The 23,748-nt window shown below is 44.7% G+C and overlaps 1 protein-coding gene across 2 annotated transcripts in view; it reads left to right on the top strand.

The window, feature by feature from the left end:
* Positions 1-23,748, top strand: part of MIER2 (MIER family member 2) — a 39,059-nt gene that overhangs the window by 8,266 nt on the left and 7,045 nt on the right. The window contains exons 5-12 of one of the 2 annotated variants that reach the window (XM_054981777.1): positions 2,036-2,159; positions 3,530-3,636; positions 10,024-10,093; positions 11,370-11,521; positions 12,098-12,179; positions 13,369-13,463; positions 15,309-15,436; positions 15,971-16,107. In XM_054981777.1, coding sequence (XP_054837752.1) covers positions 2,036-2,159; positions 3,530-3,636; positions 10,024-10,093; positions 11,370-11,521; positions 12,098-12,179; positions 13,369-13,463; positions 15,309-15,436; positions 15,971-16,107 — 895 coding nt within the window. The remainder of the gene's footprint in view (positions 1-2,035; positions 2,160-3,529; positions 3,637-10,023; positions 10,094-11,369; positions 11,522-12,097; positions 12,180-13,368; positions 13,464-15,308; positions 15,437-15,970; positions 16,108-23,748) is intronic. The other variant, XM_054981778.1, reaches the window with a different exon arrangement.

The following is a 23,748-nucleotide window of genomic DNA, read 5'->3' on the forward strand; positions in this document are numbered from 1 at the left end:
TTGCCTCTTTTACCTTGTGTTTGCTTCTCACATATCTGTAGAAGATTTTCTTATTGTAGCAAGCCCTCCTGGCCAGACCCAGCTCGTACTGAGCTTTGGCCTCTCTGATGGCTGGTCTGCAGTACCTAGTAACCCTCATATACTCCTCTTTAGAGGTCTGTCCTTCTCTTCATTTCCTGAATATTTCCTTTTTCTCCCTTAGCTTATTCTGGAGCTCTCTGTACATCCACATCGGTTTCTTGGAGCCCTTACCATGTTTCCATCTTGCTGGGATAGTGAGGGCTTGAGCTTGCAAAAGCTCGTGTTTGAGAAGGGCCCACCCTTCACTCGCGCCTTTCCCTTCCAGCACACTCCCCCACGGAATGACTCTCATCAAGCCTCTGAGTTCATCGAAGTTGGCCCTACAAAAATCTAACCTACGAGTCTGGCTACGAACTTCCTTGGCCCCCCCACAGCAACTGGAACTCAAGGAGGACATGGTCACTTCCCCCTAAGGTCCCCACCACCTTCATCTCATCTACCAATTCTTCCCTGTTGGTTAATATCAAGTCCAGTATGGCCGAACCCCTTGTAGCTTCCTCCACCTTTTGAAAAAGGAAGTTATCGGCCAGGCAGGTCAGGAATTTGGGTGAGTCTTGTCGCTTTGCTGAGCCTGTCTCCCAGCACACAGGCTGTACGGTGTACGGTGTACAGTGCACTTTATGTTATTTTAAAAACTTTAAGAACTTGCTGGTCTTTTAGACCTCACCGCTGTCGGTCTTTATCTGTCACGGAAAAGACAGTTTAGGCCGCAGTTCTCCCTGACATTTTTGTTTTACAATTTTATTTTATTTTACAAAATGTATACTCCACCTTTCTGCCCTCATCAGGGCCAATAAGTTGACTAACTCATTACAAATATAAATAACATAATCTTGTCTTAAAAACCACTAAAATCAACAAAACCACATAATTAACAAGAGCAAAAAAATTTAAAAAAACATAAAAACAACAATTAAAACATTGGGCAGAAAGGAGGGATTGTTGAAGGAAATGCAAACAAAACACCAAAAAAAGTCTTTACCCACTGGCAGTAGATGGAAACAGAAGGGGACAGATGAGTCTCCCTGGGGAGGAAGCTCTAGAGTTTCGGTGCCACAACGAAGAAGGCCCTCTCCTGGGTTACCACTTGCTTAATCTCAGAAAGTGGGAGTGCTTGAGGAAGGGCCTAAGAAGATGATTGCTGTGGCATCATATAGGGATTTAAAGCACCTTGAATTGTGCCCAAAAACAGATTGGGAGCCGGTGTTTGTGGGCCAAGACTAGAGTGATATGGTCCCTACAACCCACTCCAGTCAACATCCTGCATGCAGCATTCTGCACCAGTTGAAGTATCTAAACATTTTTCAAGGGCAGCCCCATGTAGAGTGCATTACAGTAATCTAATCTAGATAGAAGCAGGGTATGCACCACGGCAGCCAGATCTTTTCTGCCCAGGAAAGGCTGCAGCTGGCTAACCAGTGGAAGCCAGTAAAAGACACCCCTGGCACAGCTGCCACCTACCTATCCAGCAGCAGGCCTAAATCCAAGAGCACCCTCTGACTACAGATCTGTTCCTTCAAGGGGGGACTACCCATTAAATCCTGGTTCAGGACCTTCTCTTCACCAGTACCTCTTCCATCTTCAGTATATTAGCCCACATCCACTCCAGAACTACTTCCAGGCGCTGGTTCATACTGTATTTCTGTATGTAGAGAGCTTTGTTCATGGGGCAGCATGTTCTTTACCTGCAGTCTAAAGTGGTACCAATTAATTTTGCTTATTGCGGAAATCATCCCTTAACTTCATGAGAGTAAATGTCTTGCATTTATGATGGTCTTAACATGGCCCATGTACTACCCCTGGCCAAAACATTCCCTCCCAACACAAATAAGTATGCAAAAGATTATCATACATAAAACTATAATGAAGAATTATGCATATTAACAAAAATTAAATAATGTCTATATTAAAATAGATACAAACATCACCCTTCTCTTCTTATTGTCGATAAAAGGAGCAAATAGCAAAGGATTTGCTTTCGGGGGAAGAGGAAGAGGAGACACAGTCTTCGGCAGATGATCTGACTCCTTCAGTCACATCCCATGATGCGTCGGATCTTTTCCCCAACCAGCCTGGTTGTAAGTTTTACCAGTATCTTGCAAACCACAGGCATTTCTCATTTTGTTCAATAGAAGGAGGAGCAGATTTGACACCATGCTGTGTACAGATAAATAATAGGAAGACGACAAGGTGAAGTCATTTCCCCTAATGTTGTTTGCAGAGAACTGTCTCTGCAAAATCCCTCCCCTGCCCCAGTAGCCTGAAGTGATTCCGTCCAGGAAATGCTTAATTCTGGTGAGAAGAGCATCAAAAAATGTTGGTTTGATGCTTTTTGTGGTAGGCGAGTGATTTCTCCTTCCTTTTCTCCCTCCCTCCTCCAAAGTCTGGGTCCCTCAGGTCATTTCCAATAAGGATGGTACTTTCCTCCAAGGAACTTTCCCCAGAGTCAAGAGGCATGCAATGGGGAAAGGTTTCTTGCATCCGAGGAAAGCATGACTTGTAGCAGAGTGGATTGGTGGGTCCAACTGAGTAATTTCCCTTGGGTGGTCGAACACATTAAAGAATTTTTAGTTGATTTCAACCTCTTGTAACTAAATAACACAACTGAAAAAAAAGTGAATTGATTTACATATTACTGATGTCTCAATAAAGGTGCCTGCTTGAGTGTGAGATTCCTTACCCCTTGCTAGAGGAAGTGGCTGTGCCTAATGTTTGCTTGGCTGTGATCCTGTTAACTGTTTTACAAATGGTTTTGATTTTGGTCTTCAGTAATGGTCCCCAACCCAAATAACTCCAAAATAGACTGACCTGGCCCAAACTCTGAGCTTCGTAGGTTAAAATTTGCCCCCACAGACTGATCAACCAAAGCTTATCTATGGATTAAGGTTGCAATCTTACGCAAACTAATTTAGGAGCAGGATTGATTGGTTTGAAGTCTGATTTAAATCGCCAGTAGAGAAAAGACCAATTGAACCCTTATTTAAAACATGTTTCCCATTCTGAAATTCATCCACTTCCTACATTTGTACTAACAAGTTGCTATAGTGACTGATTAAGTATTGGTTCGCAACTAAAATAGAGCTTTTCCACGACTCAGAGCATGATCCAAAACCTTTGGTGGTCATAAAATCCATGTGGCTTTTTCACTGCACAGTCACCAAATTGATTTTTTTCATGGCGAGTAGAGATTTGTACCTGAGTCTCCCACCCCTAGTTTAATATGCTAACTACTACACCACTGGTTTGTCTTAGTAAACGCTGCCAAATCCTTATTTTTATTTAAAATGTTCACTAGCTGCCTTTTTTAATGCTGTGGGGTTTTTTTTTATTCCAGTGCTTTAAATTCTGAGTTGCTGTTTTAATTATTACCAAGAGGGATAGGGCAGAACAAAATTAAACTCAGCCAGCCAGTGAATAAAGCTCAAGCTTGTCTTCCCTTTTCCGCCAGCGAACTTCTTGGCTGATGAGGACAAGGGGCCCAGCTCCTCCCCCTGTGCTTCCTTCTCAGCGGAAGACTCTGAAGAGGACTCCATCCCCCCCAACGACTGTAAGAAGGTCAGTGGCTGGATCCTGTAGCCAGAATTGCAGGTGGAAAGGGGTCTGGGGAGCTGAAGCTGTGAGCATCTTGACTTGTCTTAGCCTGCTCAGTTTTCTTGTGGCTCCATATTTTTTTTTCATTTACATCCCACCTTTCATCTATCAGAGAATTCAAAGCAGCTTATGTAAGGGATTCGGGGAGAGGGGGAATCCCAGACACTCTCCCAGACCTAGATCTCTTTAGCTTCAACAAGGCTGTTGGATCCCTTTCCCTCCAACCTGCTGTGATTTTAACTAGGGACTTTGCAGCTTCCAGCTCATGCTGTTCACTGAGTTAACCTTTCTCACTGAGACTCAAGGCAGATTATAAAGTGCAGGTCAATACGATCAACAGTTAGGATGTTTGATGAACAATGCAATAGGGTATGGGTTGCAGAAATTAGAAAACAAGCATAAATCTGAATATAGAGATAAAATATTGCTGAAACAAAGCTTAAGTAATTAAACCCGGCATATTTAACAGTGTGGAAACTACCCAGTAGGAGCATATCTACAGCAATAGACAATACCCAGTCTATTGAATAATAGAATCATAAGAGTTGGAAGGTCTTACAAACCATCTAGTCCAACCCCTTGCCCAGGGCAGGAATGGCCTAAAGCATCTCTGGCAAGTATTCGTCCAGCTGCTCCTTGAAGACTGCCAATGAGGGGGAACCCACCACATCCCTAGGCAGCCGATTCCACTGCTGAACTACTCTTAACATGAAGAAGGTTTTCCTAAAATCCAGCTGGAGCCTTCCCTCCTGTAGTTTAAACCCATTGTTTTGAGTTCTTTCCTCTGTTGCCAACAGAAACAACTCCCTTCCCTCCTCTAAATAACAGCCTTTTAAATACTTAAAGAGAGCAATCATGTCCCCCCTCAATCTCCTCTTCTCCAGACTGAACATTCCTGAGTTCCTCAGTCTTTTCCCGTAGGGCTTTGGTCTCCAGGCCCCTGATCATCCTGGTTGCTCTCCTCTGCACCTGTTCCAATTTGACCACATCCTTTTTGAAGTGAGGCCTCCAGAATTGCACACAATGTTCCAGGTGGGGCCTGGCCAAGGCGGTATATAGTGGGACAATGACATCCTGTGATCTGGATGTTATTCCTTTATTGATAACTCCCAAGATTGCATTTGCCTTTTTTGCTGCTGCATCACACTGACTGCTCATATTTAGCTTCCCATCTACCCATATCCCAAGATCCTGTTCACTCACACTGCTACCCAGAAGTGTATCCCTCATCCAGTATGTATGCTTTGCATTTTTGTTACCCAGGTGGAGAACCTGGCACTAACCCATGTTAAATTGCATCTTATTTAAGTCTGCCCACTTCCCAGTCTGTTCAGATCTCTCTGTCTTCAAGGGTGTTTGCTACTCCTCCCACTTTGATGTCATCTCCAAATTCCCTTCACACCCTCATCAGAACCAGAACCAAGCCCTGTGGCACTCCACTGGACACCTCCTTCCAATCAGACGTGATGCCATTGACAACTACTCTTTGGGTGCAGTTATCCAGCCAGTTCCATATCCCTCTAACCATCCTAGAGTTCAGTTCACCGTCCACTAATTTACCCATCAGAACATCATGAGGAACCTTGTTAAACGCTTTACTGAAATCCAGATAAATTACATCAACAACATTCCCACGATCCAGTAAGCCTGTCACTTGGTCATCGAAGGAGATGAGGCTGGTCTGGCAGGATCTGTTGGGGACAAATCTCTGCTGACTTCTCCATATCACCATGTTGTCCATCAGATGCTTGCAGATTAACACCTTTAATATCTGTTCCAGTAACTTCTCTAGAACAGAGGTCAGGCTGACTGGCCTGTAGTTCCTAGGATCGTCTTTATTCCCTTTCTTGAAGATTGGGATGACATTTGCCCTCCTCCAGTCTTCCGGCACGTCCTCCAAGAGACCTGGAAGATGATCACCAAAGGGTCTGCAAGCTCTTTCGAAAGTTCTTTAAGCATTCTTGGGTACACCCCATCTGGCCCAGGGGATCTGTACACATCCAGTACATCAAGGTGCTTCTCTACAACTTCTCTTCCCATGTCAAACAGCAGCTCCAAAGTCATGCCATGCCTACCACCATCTCCAGGTGGGCCTCTCCTTAAGGGAGAAAACTGAGGCAAAGTAGGCATTGAGCCTTTCTGCCTTCTCTCTGTTCACTGTCAGAATTTCTCCATTTTCACCCAGCTATTGGGGTATTGCCTCCTTCACCTTCTGTTTGCTCCTCACACAGCTGAAGAACATCTTTTTGTGGTGATGAGCACCCCTGGCCAGTTTCAACTCATTCTGAGCTTTGGCTTCTCTGACAGCTGCCCTACAGTGCCTAGCTACCCCTAGATACTCTTCTTTGGTTGCATTCCCTTCCCTCCGTTTCTTGAACATCTTCTTTGTCCTCATTTGCTCACCACAGAGCTCTCTGTTCATCCACATTGGCTTCTTCCATCCTTTACCGCATTTCCATCTTGCTGGGATAGTGATAGATTGAGCCTGCAAGAGCTCTTCTTTTAGGAAACCCCACCCTTCGCTCGCTCCTTTCTTTTCCAGCGTCCTTGTCCATGGAATAACTCTCATTGTATCTCTAAATTTATTAAAGTTTACCCTACTGAAATATAACCTGCACGCAGGGCCAGATCTAGTGCTCCCGGCGCCTGGGGCAACACTTGCTGGCCCTTGCGCGCTGTGCGTGCGCTCCTGACGCGGCATGATGACGTCATTTTGATGACGTCATCACGCTGCGCGCCGGAGGCAGCGCGGGGGGCTGAGAAGCTGCCCGCGCCATTCGCTTCAGAAGCGAATGGCGTGGTTGGCTTTGCAGCCCCCCCATGCTGTCTTTCGCCTGCCCCGTGGGACAGGGGGCGACCGGCTTGCCGCGCGCCCTCTGTCCTGCGGAGCAAGCAAAAGGCAGTGCGGGGGGCTGCGAGGCTGCCCGCACCATGCGCCTGCCCCGCGGGACAGGGGGCGGCCGGCTGCCCCCTCTCCTGCATGGCAAGCGAGTGGCGTGGGCGGCCGTGCTGCCCTTTGCCTGCCCTGCAGGACAGGGGGTGCGCTGCTAGCCAGCCGCCCCCTGTCCCGCAGGGCAAGCAAAAGGCAGTGCGGCTGCCCATGCTGCCTCCTGCACGCTCTTGGAGCTGCTTCTGGCGCCCCCTCCCTGGTGGCGCCGGGGGCATACTACCCCCCTGCCCCCCCTCTAGATCCAGCCCCCACAGCACTTCTCTCTAAGGTTCCCACCACCTTTACCCTATCAACTAACTCTACCTTGTTGGTTAGTGTCATGTTAGTATCAACAGGCTTCCTCAGGAGGTGGTGAGGTTTCTTTCCTTGGAGGTTTTTAAGCAGAGGCTAGATGGCCATTTGACAGCTGTGTCGAGTATGTGAACCTGGGCAGATCATGAGGGGGAGGGCAGAATCTTATACCCTGGTGCACCACCAGAGGGCGTTGCCATGGAGGGAAGCTGAGGAAAGGCACCATGTCCCTCCAGAAAACGTGCCATTGTGGGAAGCCCAGACCAGAAGCAGGATGGGAGCAGGTGGCAATGCCCGCCTCCCGCTTTCACCCAGCTGGTATTAGGAGTGAGGCAGGTGGCAATGCCCATCACCCAACTTAACACAACTGATATTAGGACTGGAGCAGGTGGCAATGCCCACTCCCCGCCTTAACCCAGTTGGTATTAGGAGCAGAGCAGGTGGCAATTCCCTCTCCCCACCTTAACCCAGCTGGTAATAGGAGCAGAGCAGGTGGCAATGTCCTCTCCCTGCCTTAAGGAGCTGGTATTAGGAGTGGAGCAGGTGGCATTGCCCACTCCCCGCCTTAATCTAGATGGTATTAGGAGCGAGCAAGTGGCAATGCCCACCCCCCACCTTAACCCAGCTGGTATTAGGAGCAGAGCAGGTGGAATTTCCCCTCCCATCTTAACACAGCTATTAGGAGCAGAGCAGGTGGAATTTCCCCTCCCATTTTAACACAGGAGCAGAGCAGGTGGCAATGCCACCCCTGACCTTACCCCAGCAGGTATTAGGAGAGGAGAAGGTGGCAGTGCCCACCCCCACACACACACACCTTAACACAGCTGTTATTAGGAGCAGAGCAGATGGCAATGCCACCCCGACCCTTATCACAGCAGGTATTAGGAGCAGAGCAGGTGACAATGCCCACCCCCCACACCTTAACCCAGCTGGGATCAGGAGCAGATCAGATGGCAATGCCCACATTCCTTCACCCGATTGAGATCAGGAGTGGAGCAGGTGATAATGCCCCCCTACCTTAACCCAGGTGGCAATGCCCATCCCCCACCTTAACCCAGCTGGTATTAGAGGCAGAGCAGGTGGCAATGCCCACCTCACGCCTTCACATGGCTGGGATCAGGCACAGAGCAGGAGGCAATGCCCTTCTTCCCTTCACCCAGCTAGGATAAGGAGCAGCACAGGTGGCAATGCCCACCCTCTTCAACTTACCAGAATAATCCACTGAGCAGGCGGCTATGCCCACCCTGACTTCAACCTGCCGGAATCAGGAGCAGAGCAGGTGGCAATGCTTGCACCCCCTTCACCCAGCTGGGATCAGGAGCAGAGCAGGTAGCAAAGCCCACCGCCCACCTTCACCTGTCAGGATCAGGCGTGGAGCAGGAAGCAATGCCTTTTCCTCCCTTCACCCAGCGGGGAGCAGGTGGCAATGCCTGCCCCCCTTCACCCAACTGTAGTCAGGTGCAGAACAGGAGGCAATGCCCCCCTTTGCCCGGCACGTATCACACATGAAGCAGGTAGCAAAGCCCACCACCCCTTCACGTGGCCAAGATCAGGCAGATCAGACGTGGAGCAGATGACAATGCCCACCCCCCTCCTTCACCAGCTGGAACCAGTGACAGAGGAGGAGCGAATGCCTGCCTGCCCGCCTTCCGCTTTCTAGAGCCCGTTGTATTTTTTCCCCACAACGGGCTTTGTTGCTAGTGGGTTACATAAGTGCTTAGTTCTTGTGGCTCTTCTTACATGCCCAGGGTAATGCCGATCACCATCTTGGAGTCAGGTGGCAATTTTCTACAGGCCAGTTTGGCTAGGGATCCTGGAGGTGTTTTGCCATATTCTGGGCATGGAGCAGGGGTCACAGGGGCAGTTGGGAAGGGGTAGTTGTGAATTTCCTGCATTGTGCAGGGGGTTGGACTAGAAGACTCTGGAGGTCCCTTCCAGCCCTATGATTCTATGTCTTGTATGGCCGAGCTCCTTGTTACTTGTGCCACCATTTGACAAAGGAAATTTTTGGTCAGGCAGGTCAGGAAATTGCTGGCCCTGAGCACATAGCCGAGTTGGCCTCCCGGCACACATCAGAAAAGTTAAAGTCTCTCACAGGCCAGGTTTCTTGGATACCTCACGGAGGGCAGAATCCATCTCATCTCCTTGGTCTGGTGATCTGTAACAAACCCCAACGCCAATACTACTTGTCCTTTCCTCCCTTATTTTCACCCACACAGTTTTCCAGTATTTCCTGACAATCAAGTCCTTTCCTCACATACAGCACCAATCTACCTCCTCTGTGACACTTCCTGTTCTTCTTGAATAACTCATACCCATCCACTACTGTATTCCAATCATGGGAATCATCCCACCAAGTCTCGGTAATGTCTGCTAAACCATATCTTTCTGTCTGCATTAGTAGATTAAGTTCCTCCTTATTGGCCAGGCTTTGGACATTGGCACTGGAAGCTTTGCAGCATTCCCCCTTTGACCTGACCTTCCCAAATAGGCCTCTGCTATTTGCTCTCCTTCCTCCCTGAAGTTCCTGTGCCAGTTGTCTCCATTCCCCTGTGATGTCAGTTTAAAGTCTACAGTCCATGTGCCCCTTTACCAAAGGATCTTTCTAAGCCATTACTTACAGAACAGCCCTCTTACCTGAATGAAAAGCCCTCCTGAATAGTTTTGCACAGTTTGCAGAAAATCAAGTGAGTGGGAGCTTTTGGGGTGATGGAGAAGCAAGTGATTTGGGTGCAGAATGCTGCACAGTGGTGTGGGAAGGCGGGACTAATATGTGCCCATAGAAGGCCTGAGAGGAGGGAGTTGCAGATGTGGAGGCAAGAGAGGACCAGGGTTGTACAGGAAAAGCAATTTGAGCTGTCCGTGGCTTGTGACAGGCAAACCCCACTTTTGCACATTGAATGCAAACCTGGAATTGGGAGGTTTAGTTCTAGTTCTAGGGGTGGGGTCAAGCAGAGAGCTTTCATAAAATTTCTCTGGAAAATAATTTAAACAGTAGGTAGTAATGGTACTAAAAGATTTTCAGAGTAGCATGCCATTGTTGTTCCTCAGTAGAATCTGAACACCTTCTTCCATCCCAGACCTCTCTTTTTGTTTGTGTTTTTTTGCAGGAGATTATGGTTGGGCCACAGTACCAAGCGGCTGTCCCACTCCTCCACTTGAACAGGCACAGCGAAAAAGGTGGGAGGCCCCTCCTGGTAGGATCTGCCCTCTTCCAGCCTGTGTGCTTTGTGCTAGCCAGTGTTTTGATACTCTAAGAAAATGCCCTACAAGCATCCCAGATTTGATGGGGGTGGGATATCGGGTCCAAGTTTCTGGGAAACTCAAGATGTCATTTTAAAAAGTAAACTTTAAAAGGTCTGGGATGGTGGGCAGCTCATGGTAAGATCCGTAGAGCTACGAGACACTTGGCCTTAAAGGGATGGGAAGCTAACGTTACTCTCACTTTTACACCCACTTGGTAAGGTTAGGTTGTTTTTATTCCCATTTAGCAGATGGGAGCTGAAGCTGAGAAACGGCGACTTTGTGCAACTTATGCATCAAAAAATTTAGATTATATGGCCTGTGTAAATGACATAAATTCGGCAACTCCACATAGCGTACATTTTTGAATAATTTTTGAAGAGTCAGAAAATGTTTGTTGTGTAACGCCAAAAGCCATTACAATTGAAATATACAAGAAAAACATGAACAAAGAGCAATAAACAATAAAACTACATTAAAGTACATTAAAACACATAGCACCTGCACTAGAGGTGTTATAACATAGTGGTTAAGTGGTTGGGTTGTGAATCAGCACTCTGCTGGTTGGAATCCCACTACTGTCCTAATCTCAGCAGGTGGCCTTGGGTGAGCCACTCCTCTCAGCCCAGCTCCCCAGCTGTATTGTGGGAATAACAGTAACGCTGACTTTGTTCACCACTCTGAGTAGGGCACTAATCTGTCTAGAATAGTAGTATATAAGCATAGTAGTAGTTGTTGTTATATACAAGTAAAGGAGTCTTAGCCATTAAACACGGCTCTAGCCCATATTTTCTTAGCTGCCAAAGCGAACAGTGCCACTTTATTAGAAATATACTGATCCAAGTTGTCCATAAATCTGGTTTTGCTGTTAATGGGGAGGTGCAAGGGTATTGAAGCACCCTGCCCCCGCCCCAACCCTTGGAGATCTTAGTCAGCAACTCTTCTGGCTTCAGGAATTGTGTGCTTTCAAAGCATACCTTTGGGACAGTGAGGGTTAGAAACTTGCTCTTGAAAAGACAAAAAAACGGATTGAAAGCTGAGGTTCTGATGAAGCACATTCATGCTCCTCCCATTCTCCTGTCAGTCCGTAAATGACTCGGTTTGCTGGCTCTTGAACCCAGTTTCCCAGATCATTGTTTGAGTCCTTTGTCACAGGATCTGCACCAGAGTTGTCAGCACATCTCAGACCTGCTAACGGATATTTCTCTTATAGTCTATGAAAATGATGACCAGTTGCTTTGGGACCCAAACATCCTCCCTGAGAAAGAGGTAGAAGACTTCCTTTACCGTGCCATCAAGAGGCGGTGGGATGAGGTCCCCAACCCCAGCCTTCCAGAGGGAGAGGCGGTGAAGGATAATGAACAAGTAAGTATAGGGTGGTAGTCCGCAAACCGCATTGCAAGTAAGAATAGCCTCCAGAACTGCAAGGGTGCCATGGGAAGGGAGCTGATTTTCTTGCCAGTCTGCAGTACCCACCCGCAGGGGAGGCCGCCTTCTGCTTCCAGCACGGTTCACTGCTCTGACCTCGCCACTTCCCAATAACTGTGTGGTGGGGTGGCCAGTAATTCTGCTTTATCTGTCTGCATTCGGCATGACTGGATCCTTCAATGGCTCCCCGTGCAGTGGCACAATAGGCTTACCTGCCTGCAGAGGAGGCATTCCTAGAATATGGGCAGATGCTGAAGAGGGCAGGTAATCTTTATGCTGAACTATCCCCTGCATAATACAGTTTGGGATGCAAAATGCCTCCGTTTTTAATTAGCAAGTGTCTGCCTTTGTGTTTGCGTGGTGAGCCATTTAAAATTGCTCATTGTCTCAAAGGAAAGGTGGGAGGGATACTCGCTACTCTTGAACACTTCTGGCCCTGCCATTGTCCTCTCTTTCCCTCCCCCGTAGCTACCCCATGTAAGTAGCTGCATCTATGTGCTGTGTGTTCCACAGGCCCTGTATGAATTGGTGAAGTGCAACTTCAATGCCGAGGAGGCGCTGCGGCGACTCCGGTTCAACGTGAAGGTCATTCGAGGTGAGCAGCTCCAGCCCCGGGTTCCTTAGTAGGGCTGCTGAAGCTCGCCAGTCTTTTGTCTGTTTCTTAAATTTTTCTCCTGCTCTTCCTCCAAGGAGCCAAGGGCAGCGGTGTCCCTCCCTTCCACCTCCAGTTTTATACTCACAACAATCCTGTGAGGTAGGTTAGACTGGAAGACAGCGACTGGCCCAAGGTCACCTAGTTAGCTGCATGGTTGAGTGGGGTTTTGAACTGGTCTCTTCCACATCCCAGCACCTTTATTCATACTCGGAGACCAGGCCCAAATGCTATGTATCTATGAGGGAATCAGGACAGAATGAGCCTGGGCCAGCTGACCATCGTAGTTTCATTTCTTTATTTAAGTTTCTAGCCCCTTTGATTGCAATTACAGGATGAGAAGCATGAGGGTAGAAATGTCAGAAGCCATGAAAGTGGATGAATAACATTTCCAGGAGAGCATCAGTGGAGAAAGGCAGAGGAGTGGGAAAGCATGATGCCTGGAGCTGCTTCTTTCCACCCCCTCCAAGGTTGTAGTTTCACTAGTGTCGTTTGGAGTGTGTGTAGGGTAGGAGGATGCATGGGGCCCTCTTTGAATGGGGGCTTTGAAGCTGAATGACCTTCTCATGCTTCTCGGAGCTTATTAGCTGCTGCAGAGATACTCATCACCATGGCTAGAAGACGGAGCCTAAGGAGACATGATCTTTTGTTCTATTTGCACTCCCCAGTTTTTGTTATCTAATCATTGTTGGCTGTGAACCCATAGTGTCCAGCCACATAGCTGTGTCTCTGTATAATTTACTCCTTTGGCGTTTCCCCTTCTAGTCAACTATTGCCTGGAGTATGCAACTCTGCTACATCTCCAAAGGGTCGTTGGATTGTTCTCTGCAGGACTGGCAGTTAGCCTAAGAGGCTGCCTGTTGCATCTCTGCATGAGTCATTGACCTGCATTTTCTTCCTACTAATCAGGAAGCACGCTCATACCAATAACTTAATGTAGAATAGGTCATTCTGACTGTGTCGCACTCTGATCCAAAAAGTGAACCTTTTTTGGCTATGAGAGTGAAGCCTCCAACTTTAATATTTAAAAAAGAAAAAAATATATACTTCAGCCAGCAGAAGTTTTGGGAAGCATTATGTGGTCTGTTGCAGATAATGCTCTCATCAAATTTTTTTTTTTGCCTCTCTGCAGATGAACTCTGTGCCTGGAGTGAGGAAGAATGCAGAAACTTTGAACATGGCTTTCGAGTCCATGGGAAGAACTTCCATCTTATTCAAGCCAATAAGGTAACTGATGTCAATTGTGGTACTATAGTAAATTTTAGGCAGGCTATTTAGTTGATATTCCTCCTTTCTACTAAGTTGACATACAAAGGAAAATTATAATATAAACGTAAGAGGTACCCTGCCAGATCTGACCAATACCCGTCTAGTCCAAAGTTGTACCTTGTTAACTATTTTTCAGTTTACCAAGAACTGACATTGGGCTAATTGGCCTGTAATTTCCTGGATCTTCTTTGGATCGCTTTTTAAAAATTGTTTTTGTGTTTGCCTCTTTTCAGTCCTCTTGACAGGAAAGCCCTTTTTAGTAACAAGCTGCACATTGTTGTTAGGAGATCAATCGTTTTACGTCTGAGTTCTTTACGAACAGTTCGGTGTATATGCCTTCCAGATCTGGTGACTTGTTTTAATTTGTCTGTTAGCTATAGAACTTCTTTCTTGTTGCTTAAACGTAAAATAATGGCACCACTTAAAGCAATAAATACAACAACAGTCACAACAAATATACATAACAATCTGACAGCAATGTTGGTGCACACAAGGTTCAGCCTGGTCTCAGGCTCTCCATGTTTTAGCAGTAAGGAACCTTGGGAGGCAGGGAATTCTGCAGGTTGGGGCTGCAGGTGGAAGGGTTCTGCCTTGTGTGTGTGTGTGTGTTCATTTCCAACCATAGGCACTCACTATGCAAGGCATCCCCCACTCGTCTCAGGTCCTAGACAGGTTCATCCGAGTTAACAAGTGCTGGTCCAAAATCCAGAAACAAACTTCAATCCACATAATCATTTTTATGAAGACCAACTAAAAAGACACAAAACAACATGCAAGCTTTCAGGTTCCCTAGAACTCTTTGTCAGGCTGGATGTTACAAAATAAAAATTGAGGGGGGGAAAAATGGTTCGGGCCATGATCTTGAGGCCTTTTCTTGCCAGCGTTCCTGTGCTTAATCCGGTGGGCAAAGAGATATAAAGTGATCCCTTCGGTGTCAGGTTGCACCCTAGATGCAGAGGAGTTAGCCGTGTTAGTCTGTAGTAGCAAAATCAAAAAGAGTCTGGTAGCACCTTTAAGACTAACCAACTTTATTGTAGCATAAGCTTTCGAGAATCACAGTTCTCTTTGTCAGATGCATGGAGGGCAAGAAGAAACTGGTCAGATATATAGGTGGAGAGGGGAGGGAGGAGTAGATGTAAACAGTAGATCAGTTTGTGTCTTTTCTGTTAAGGAAGCCAGTTACTTCTGATAATGAGATAACCATTCATAGTCTCTATTCAATCCCAGCTTGGCTGAGTCAAATTTACATATGAATTCCAATTCAGCAGCTTCCCGTTGGATTTTGTTTTTGAAAGGTTTCACTTGAACTACAGTGACCTTTAAGTCCTTGATGGAATGTCCTGGTAGATTGAAGTGTTCTCCCACTGGTTTCTGGATGTTGCCATTTTTAATGTCAGATTTGTGTCCATTTATTCTTTTGCACAGAGGTTGGCTGGTTTGTCCAATGTACAGAGCAGAAGGACATTGTTGGCACATGAAGGCATATATCACATTGGAGGATGAGCAGTTTCCTGGGTAGATATAAGGGCCCCCCAACCTGAAACAACTTCTCACTTACAATCATGAATCAGCCAGCAGAGTCACCAGCACAGGTACCAGGCCCTGCAACAGACCCAGATGCCAGCTCTGCCCCTATATCTACTCAGGAAATACAATTACAGGACCCAATGGCGTCAACTACACTGTCTCTGGCTCTTACAGCTGCTCATCCTCCAATGTGATATATGTGGGTTCAGTTGCTGACAGGTTGCCTCAGATATCCTGGGGATTTTCTCCACTTGGCATCGTCCTTTTTATCCACAGGTTCGCACCCGGTCAGTGGGCGAGTGTGTGGAGTACTATTACATGTGGAAGAAGTCAGAACGCTATGATTATTTCACCCAGCAGACGCGGTTTGGAAGGAAGAAGTACGTCCTCCACCCTGGAGCCACGTGCGTGGACCTCGATCAGTAACATTCGTCATCGCTGGGCCTTGAGAGGCCGAGCCCAGGGGAAGCCAAAGCGCAAGTCTTGGCAGGATCAGAGCCGGATGGAGTGCTGGGGCAGGTCCATGGCACGAATCGATCCAAAAGCAATCTCCAGTTGCAGGCCCAAGATAGCCTGCCTGGAAAAGAGCTGGAGCGAGGGGCAGAAAGATAGGGAAATAGGCAGGAGGAGGATGCACGACCTGCACTTTGTGAGGAATTGCATACGGTTACCGGCCACAGCCTACAAGGCCAGACTCGTTTAGCGACCTCAGTAGAATTGTTTCACCTGCCTCTGGCCAGAGCCGGGGAAGTGTGGACAACAGGTGATTGTGAGACTGAGTTGTTCAAGGGGTGTATCCAGGCAATATCCATGTATTTTGACCTCTAGCAGCCTCTGGAACACGTTAATCCATTGTTGCAGGGTATCAAGAATTTGTTTAGCTTGTGTGGACTGTCATTCGCTAATAATAATCTCCATGTCTTTTGTTCTCCATGCAGAGATTATGTGGATAATTTTTTAGATGGCGCTGAAGTAGAAAGTGCCAGCCGCTCCCGTGGCTCCCCGCCCCTCCCGTCAGCCACAGGGTGCCTGGATTCTCGCTTCAACCCAGATCACTTGGCAATGGAGAGTACAGGTAATACTTCCGGCTGGAGGTGTCTTGCCCTTAGCGCTGAGGCCCAGAAAGCTCCCAAATGCATGAATGCACGTATGATTGTATGGTCCGTAGTTTCTTGGATATCAGGGGAAGGCAATCTACAGTTCCTTAGAGGACATTGCATACATCTGTTTGCAGACCCTAACCTCTGTGAGGGATTCGGCATCAGAGCCTCCAGATGTTTTTCCTGGAAAAAAAATGTTAGGGAGCCTCTTCCCACTTCCCCCTTCGGCTATTAACGTAATTTGTATGAGCAAGCAAGCAATGTGCTTTTATTAGCCAGAGGCCGTCATGTTCTCAATACCAATTCAAAATTACAAATGATTGAACATCAGCGAGGCCCATGCCATATAAAAACAAACATTTAATAATTTAATACTTCCTGAGTGTTCTGAGGTCTTCACATATATGTCCCATCTCTCTCTCTTGCTTTTTTTTTTTTTAGAAAATTTTATTGGTGAGTATACTTTTCAAATTCAATACATACATTCCCTCAATATCTAATTAACCCTATCCCCCACCCTTTTCCTCCCCCCTCTCTATCGACTTCCAACAGCTTTCCAACCCTTACCCCTCTTATTACTTGATAATTCCCTTAGTCTAAGCACATTCTAATTTTTTTTCCAGGTATTCTATCATATATATCAAATACTCTATCAATATAGCATGCTTCTATCAATTATACTATCAAATATTCTATCAGTATAATATACATCTATCAATTATACTATCAATATAGTATAAATCTTATACCCCTCAATATAGACCAGTATGATATAATATATAATATATAACAAAAGTCTTAGTTTAAACATATTCTATTTCTTTTAAACATATATTCTATCAAATATACTATTGTCATTATAATATATATTAACACCCCTACTGTGCACCCTGCCACCAATGTGGCACCGCACACAGCACCATACTGCACATTCATTATATAATATACAATCTAATCTACCAACATAATAGTATATATAATATGCCCCATCAGTATATTTGTTTAGCTGTTCCCTTATTCATATACTCTGATAAAGGTATTACTTATCATAACCTCCCTATCTTATTCTTTAAAAAATCAGTTCTAAATTTCATCCTTCTTCTGCTATATTATAATCCAAGCTTAGATTAAAATAGATATAAATTCTTAATGGTAAAGTCACTTCTCTCTTCTGTTTAAAATGTCTTGTTTCAAAAGTTCTCAAACTGCCACAGTTCTCCTTTCACATCCCATTTTTTTTCCAAAAATTGTTTCAGTTTCGCCCAGTCCGCCAAATACTGTCCCGGATCTAGGTCTTTAAGTTTTCTTGTCATTTTATCCATCTCTGCCATGTACAGCAATTTGTAAATCCAGTCCTCTACAGTAGGTACTTCTTGCACTTTCCATTTCTGCGCATACAGTAATCTTGCTGCAGCTGTCATATAAAATAACAATGTTCTATTTTGCACTGGAACATTCTCCATTCCCAAATTTAGTAGCAGCAGTTCTGGGTTCTTATTTATTTGGGTTTATAACACCTCATTAATTACTTCTATTATATCTCCCCAGTACTGCTTCGCTGCTTCACAAGTCCACCACATATGGTATAATGATCCTTCGTGCTTTTTGCATTTCCAGCACTTACCTGACATTTTAGCGTTCCCCAGCGCAATTTTCTTCGGTGTTAGGTACCATCTGCATATCATCTTGTATACATTTTCTTTAATATTCGTACACGTTGTAATCTTAATTGTATTCTTCCACAAGTGCTCCCATGCCTCCATTGCTATTTCTTTATGAAAATTTATTGCCCACTTCACCATCTGTACTTTCACTGTTTCATCCTCAGTGTACCATTTTAGAAGTATCTTATAGATCTTTGAGATTTGTTTCTTGCCTTCTTGTAGCATTATTTCTTCCAATTCTGTATTTTCCATTCTTATTCCTCCCCTTGAACAGTCCGATTTATAAAGATCCCTTATCTGTCTATATTGAAACCAACTATAGCAAGGAGACAATTCTTCTTGTGACTTTATTCTTAATGTTGAATATTGTATTTGTGTTATCTCCTTATAAGTTAAACGTTGCTGTTCATTCTCGACAGTTCTCGGGTCTATTACTTCATACGGGACCACCCAAGAGGGGATTTGATCTTCCAGATACATCTTATATTTCTTCCAGATTGTGAAGAGGCTTCTTCTAATATAGTGATGCAGAAACAGAGTCCGCTTTTATTTTATCGTACCATAGGTATGCATGCCATCCGAATATTTTCTTATAACCTTCCAATGCCAGAAGTTTGCGATTTTTCAACGTTATCCAATCCTTTATCCATGTCAAACAAATTGCTTCATAATACAGTCTTAAGTTGGGCAGTTGCAAGCCACCTCTTTCTTTCGCATCCTGTAACACTTTCATTTTAACACGTGGTTTCTTGCCTGCCCACACAAAATTCGAAATTTTTCTTTGCCATTTTTCAAATTGTTTAGAGTCTCGAATAATCGGAATCGTTTGTAACAGAAACATCACACGAGGTAGAACATTCATTTTTATTGTCGCGATTCTGCCCAGCCATGATAAATTCAACTTGTTCCACTTTATCAAATCTCTCTCTATTTGTATCCACAATTTCTCATAGTTGTCCTTAAATAAGTCTATATTTTTTGCGGTTAGTTCAATTCCCAAATATTTTACTTTGTTTGTTACCTCGCAATCCGTTAATTCCATCAGTTCTTGTTGTTTTTGTTTGGTCATATTTTTGCATAGTATCTTCGACTTCTTTTTATTTACAAAAAAACCAGCCAGATCTCCAAATTCCTTTATCTTCTTTATTACCTTTGGCATATTGTCAATTGGATCCTCTACAATCAACATTATGTCGTCCGCAAATGCTCTGACCTTGTAGGTAAACTCTCTTATCTTTATACCTCGGATTGTGTCATCCTCTCGTATCTGAATCATCAATATCTCCAAAATCAATATGAACAGCAATGGAGACAATGGGCAGCCTTGCCTTGTGCCTTTGCTTATTTTCAGTTTTTTTGTCAAATCGTCATTCACTACAATCGCTGCACTTTGGTCTTTATAAATTCCTTTAACTGCTTGTATGAACTTTTCTCCCATTTGCAGCTTTTCCATGGTGGCGAACATAAAGTCCCAGTTCAAATTATCAAATGCTTTTTCTGCGTCTACGAAAAAGAAACCAACCTCCTTATCACAATGCTTATCATAATATTCAATAGCATTTATTACTGTTCTCAGATTGTCTTTAATTTGTCTATTAGGTAAAAATCCCGCTTGTTCATCTGCAATAAATTCCGACATCCATCCTTTAATTCTTTCCGCCAACACCTTTGCAAATATTTTATAATCATTGTTCAACAATGAAATTGGTCTATAATTTTTAACATTAGTCAAATCTTGTCCTTCTTTTGGAATCAATGATATGTTAGCCTCCTTCCAAGAATCAGGAATCTCTTGATCCTGCATAGCACCATTCATCACCTCTTTCAGGAGAGGTGCCAATTCTTGGCCCATTATTTTATAAAATTTTGCCGTTAGTCCATCCAGGCCTGGCGCCTTCCCCAATTTCGTTGATTGAATAGCTTCTTTTATTTCTTCTTCTGTCACTTCCTTATTCAATTTCTCTTTCCATTCTTCAGAGAGTGTCGGAAGTTTCATCTTATCTAAATATTCCGCTATTGAATCTTTGTTCACCTCTTTTTTTTGGTATAATTTTGCATAAAATTTAAAAAAGGCTCTACTAATAGCGACTTGATCACTTAATAGCTTATCATCCTCTCGTATCGTACTGATAATTTTCTTCTCCTTCCTCTTTTTTAGTTGCCATGCCAAATATTTCCCAGGTTTATTTGCACCTTCAAACGACCTCTGATTCATCCTCTTTAAATTCCACTCCAATTCTTTATTGTTCATTGCCGATAACTGTTCTTGCAATATTTTTATATCCTGATATATTTTCTTTTTGCCTGGTCTCTTTTTGAGCTGAATCTCTTTGGCTTTAATTTTTTCCATAATTTCTTGTCTTTTCTCCTCCTTTTTCCTCCTGTCTCTCGCATTCAAGTCCATTAGTATCCCTCTGATCACGGCCTTATATGTGTCCCAGACCTTATTTGTCGATACTTCTTTATTCAAATTGTATTGCAAAAAGAACTTGGTCTCTCTTCGCAGCAACGCAATATTCTCTTCCATTTGTAACAGGTCTTCATTTATTCTCCATCCCCTTCTTTTAGTATTCTTACCAAATTTCCACACAATTGGATTATGATCTGAGCCTACCTTTGGCATTATTTCCACCTCTTTAGTCCAGAGCAACAGTTCTTTGGAGGCCCAGATCATATCAATTCTTGATAGTGTAGAGTGTCTTGCAGAGTAATATGTATATTGTCTATTCTTGGGATACTGTCTCCTCCATACATCCTCTAAACGTTCCTGTTTCATGATTGCAAAAAATGACTTTGGTAATAGTCCTCTTTTTTTGTGTGTAGTCTTAGATTTCTTGTCTTCTTCCAAGTTTGTAACTCCATTAAAATCGCCTGCCAATATTACCTGGTCATAAGACAGTTCATCTGTTTTTGTAAGTCTGTAAAAAAAATTTCTTTTGCACCATTAGGCGCATAAATTCCAATCACCAACGTCTTTTTTGAATTCCAAATTATTTCCACCGCCAAATATCGAGCTTCAACATCACTGAACACCACTTTAGGCTGTAGTTCCTCCTTTATATACAACACAACACCCCTCTTTTTCTGTTTGGAGGCAGCTATAAATTCTTTTCCAAGTTTTGCCATTTTCAAATATTTTACATCTTGCTTTCTAATATGTGTCTCTTGTAGGCATACAATTTTACATTTCTGTTTTACAAGCCAGTGGAAAATAACCTTACGTTTACAAGGTGAGTTTAGTCCATTTACATTCCAAGATATAATTTTACACTCCATGATCAAGGTTTTGTGGGTTTTGGTAAGTCCTTTTCATTTTTACTAATAAAATCCTCCATTTCCTGGCCAGATCTGATGCTCTTTCTTACTCCACCAAACTCAAATGTCAGTCCCTCTGGTATTTCCCATCGGTATTTTACTTTCATTTCTTTTAACATCTGGACTAGCTCTCTGTATTTCTTTCTTTCCAACAACACCGATCTGGGCAGTTCCTTCATAATTCTTACCACCTTTCCATCAACTTCTAATGGATCCTGAAACTGTTTGGTCACAATTAGTTCTCTTGTATTTCTTGTCGTAAATTGCACAATCATATCCCTTGGTAACTTCCTCTGAGACGCAAATTTTGAATTAATTCTGTACACCACGTCTAGGAGAGCTGCAATTTCCTCTTCCTCCTTCCCCAGGTACTCTGCCAAAATTTCTGTAATCTGCTCTCGGGCGGTCTTTTCCTCTGTTTCCGGGATCGAACGAAATCTTAGCTGTTTTTCCATTTGTTTACTTTCCTCGATGGTCACTCTCGCTTTCAGTCCTCTCATCTCTGTCCTCTGCAGATCCATCATGTTTTCTACTACCTTCACTCTTTGCTGCGTATCTGATACGTCTTTTACCAGCTCTGCCATTTCCGATTTAAGTGTCTCTTTAAAGTCTCTAAAGTCTTTTGCCATCTCCTGTATCATACCTTTGAGCTCTTTATTGCCTTCTGTAACTTCAGAAACTTTTTTATCCAGATTCTCCATCGCAGCTTGCCACTCCTTCTTCGACATCGTGGGGCTAGATTTACCACGCTCCCACGAGTCTGCCCTTTTCCTTAAATCCGTGGCGCTGATTTATTACTTCCAATTGCTTTAAAAAGTCCCAATTTACTCAGTTTTTGTTAAAAGTTGTATTGCTCAATCCAAAATGTTGGGCGTTTTTCTCTATGGTTTTAACTTGAAGCAAACGCCCTTACCTTCTTCCAAGATGTCCTACTTCCTGTTTCCTTGAAGCCAAAACTTTGCCCTTCTCCGAAATGGCGAACTTCCACTTCCTGTATTAACACAGAACTCCTCTTGCCAGTCTCTTTATGGTCCTGACGTACTTCCTGTTTCTTTAATGTTTGCAGCAGTTCTCGCGATATTCAAGCTTTCCCACAGTCCAGTATCTCTTCCCACTTCAGGTATGTAAACAATATCCAATTTTCCGCCTTAACTACTGTTTAAAATGTCGCTTTTTAGATTTTCCCTTGCCGGAATCTTCCCCTTCACTTAATCAGTCTGTTGCAGTTTTTAAGTCCAGTTTTAAACTTTATTACTTGCTTAAATCTGTCCCGGTTTGAGAGATAGCAATCTTTACCTTCTTAAGCGTCTTTTCTTGGGTTGTAATCGCTGCTTCTTTTAATCAAACGAATCCGTTTCCCTTGCTGCTTAACGAAGCTCGGGCATGCAGGTCTTATGCCGATACAATTGACTCCAGAGCCGCTGCAGAGATCTTGGCAAACATGTCTTCGGGTGGGATCTCCAGGGCGGGAGGGAGCTCGTTGCTTAGAGCCCCCCACCACCCGAGATCGACGTGCCCTCAGATGCAGTGCGTACTTGCCTGTTCTCCGCCTGAGAACAGGGGGCCGCAGGCAATCTGTGCCCCTCCAGCCTCCACAAACAGCGGCATGGACAGCTCAGCTCTTAGAGCTGCTTTAGACCTTCATGGATCCCGAACCGGAAGTCTCCCATCTCTCTCTCTTGCATTTTATCCTGCTCTTCCTCTGAAGAGCTCATTGTCTCTGCATGCATTACCAGCTGCGTATAAGCCTTTCCAGGCCCAGATCCTCCTTTACACACACACACACCGCAAGTGGCAGGATGGGGTTCACTGCATGGCAAACAGAGGGCAGGGAGTGACGTGCCCTCCTAGTCATGTGCAGGAAGAGGGAAAGATGAAGATGGACAGATAAAGATAAAGGAATATTCTCCGTCACTGAATGAACACATCTCACCAATCTGCTGCTCCTCTCAGAGTTTCTCTTACACAAGACATCTTACACAGGGACGCTCAAGCATAGGAAGACATAATATTAGCTGGGAAGTGTAGTTTAAAAAGACAGATCCGAAGGTTTTGTCAGTTTCACCTCTCTTTGCAAAGCTGGCAGAGATTGCTTCTCAGAGGGTTTGTTAATTTCATCTTCTCCACAAAGGCTCTGTCAATTTCACCTCCCCTGGGGAGATGAAGATGAAATTAAGAAACCCTCTGAGGAGCCATCTCCTCTGGCTCTGTCTTTTTAAACTACCTTAGTGTAGAGAGGTGAAATTGACAGAGCCTTCGGGACTCTCTGTCAATTTCAGGGCGGGGCAGGGGGAGCCCTTTCTATCTGTGAATGGGAACCAGCAGCAAATCCTTCCAAAAAGCAGTATATAGAACTATCAACAATGCCCGTTGTGGGAAAAAATACAATGGGCTCTAGAAAGGGGAAGGGGCAGGTGGGCATTGCCTCCTCCTCTGCACCTGATCCCAGCTGGGTGAAGGCAGGGGGTGGGCATTACCACCTGCTCCCCTCTTCATCTTGGCTGGGTGAAGGCAGGGGATGGGCATTGCCACCTGCTCCCCTCTTGATCTTGGCTGGGTGAAGGCAGGGGGTGGGCATTACCACCTGCTCCCCTCTTGACCCTGGCTGGGTGAAGGCAGGGGATGGGCATTGCCACC

Source organism: Eublepharis macularius, chromosome 5 (assembly GCF_028583425.1).
Source record: "Eublepharis macularius isolate TG4126 chromosome 5, MPM_Emac_v1.0, whole genome shotgun sequence".
Classification (NCBI taxonomy): domain Eukaryota; kingdom Metazoa; phylum Chordata; class Lepidosauria; order Squamata; family Eublepharidae; genus Eublepharis; species Eublepharis macularius.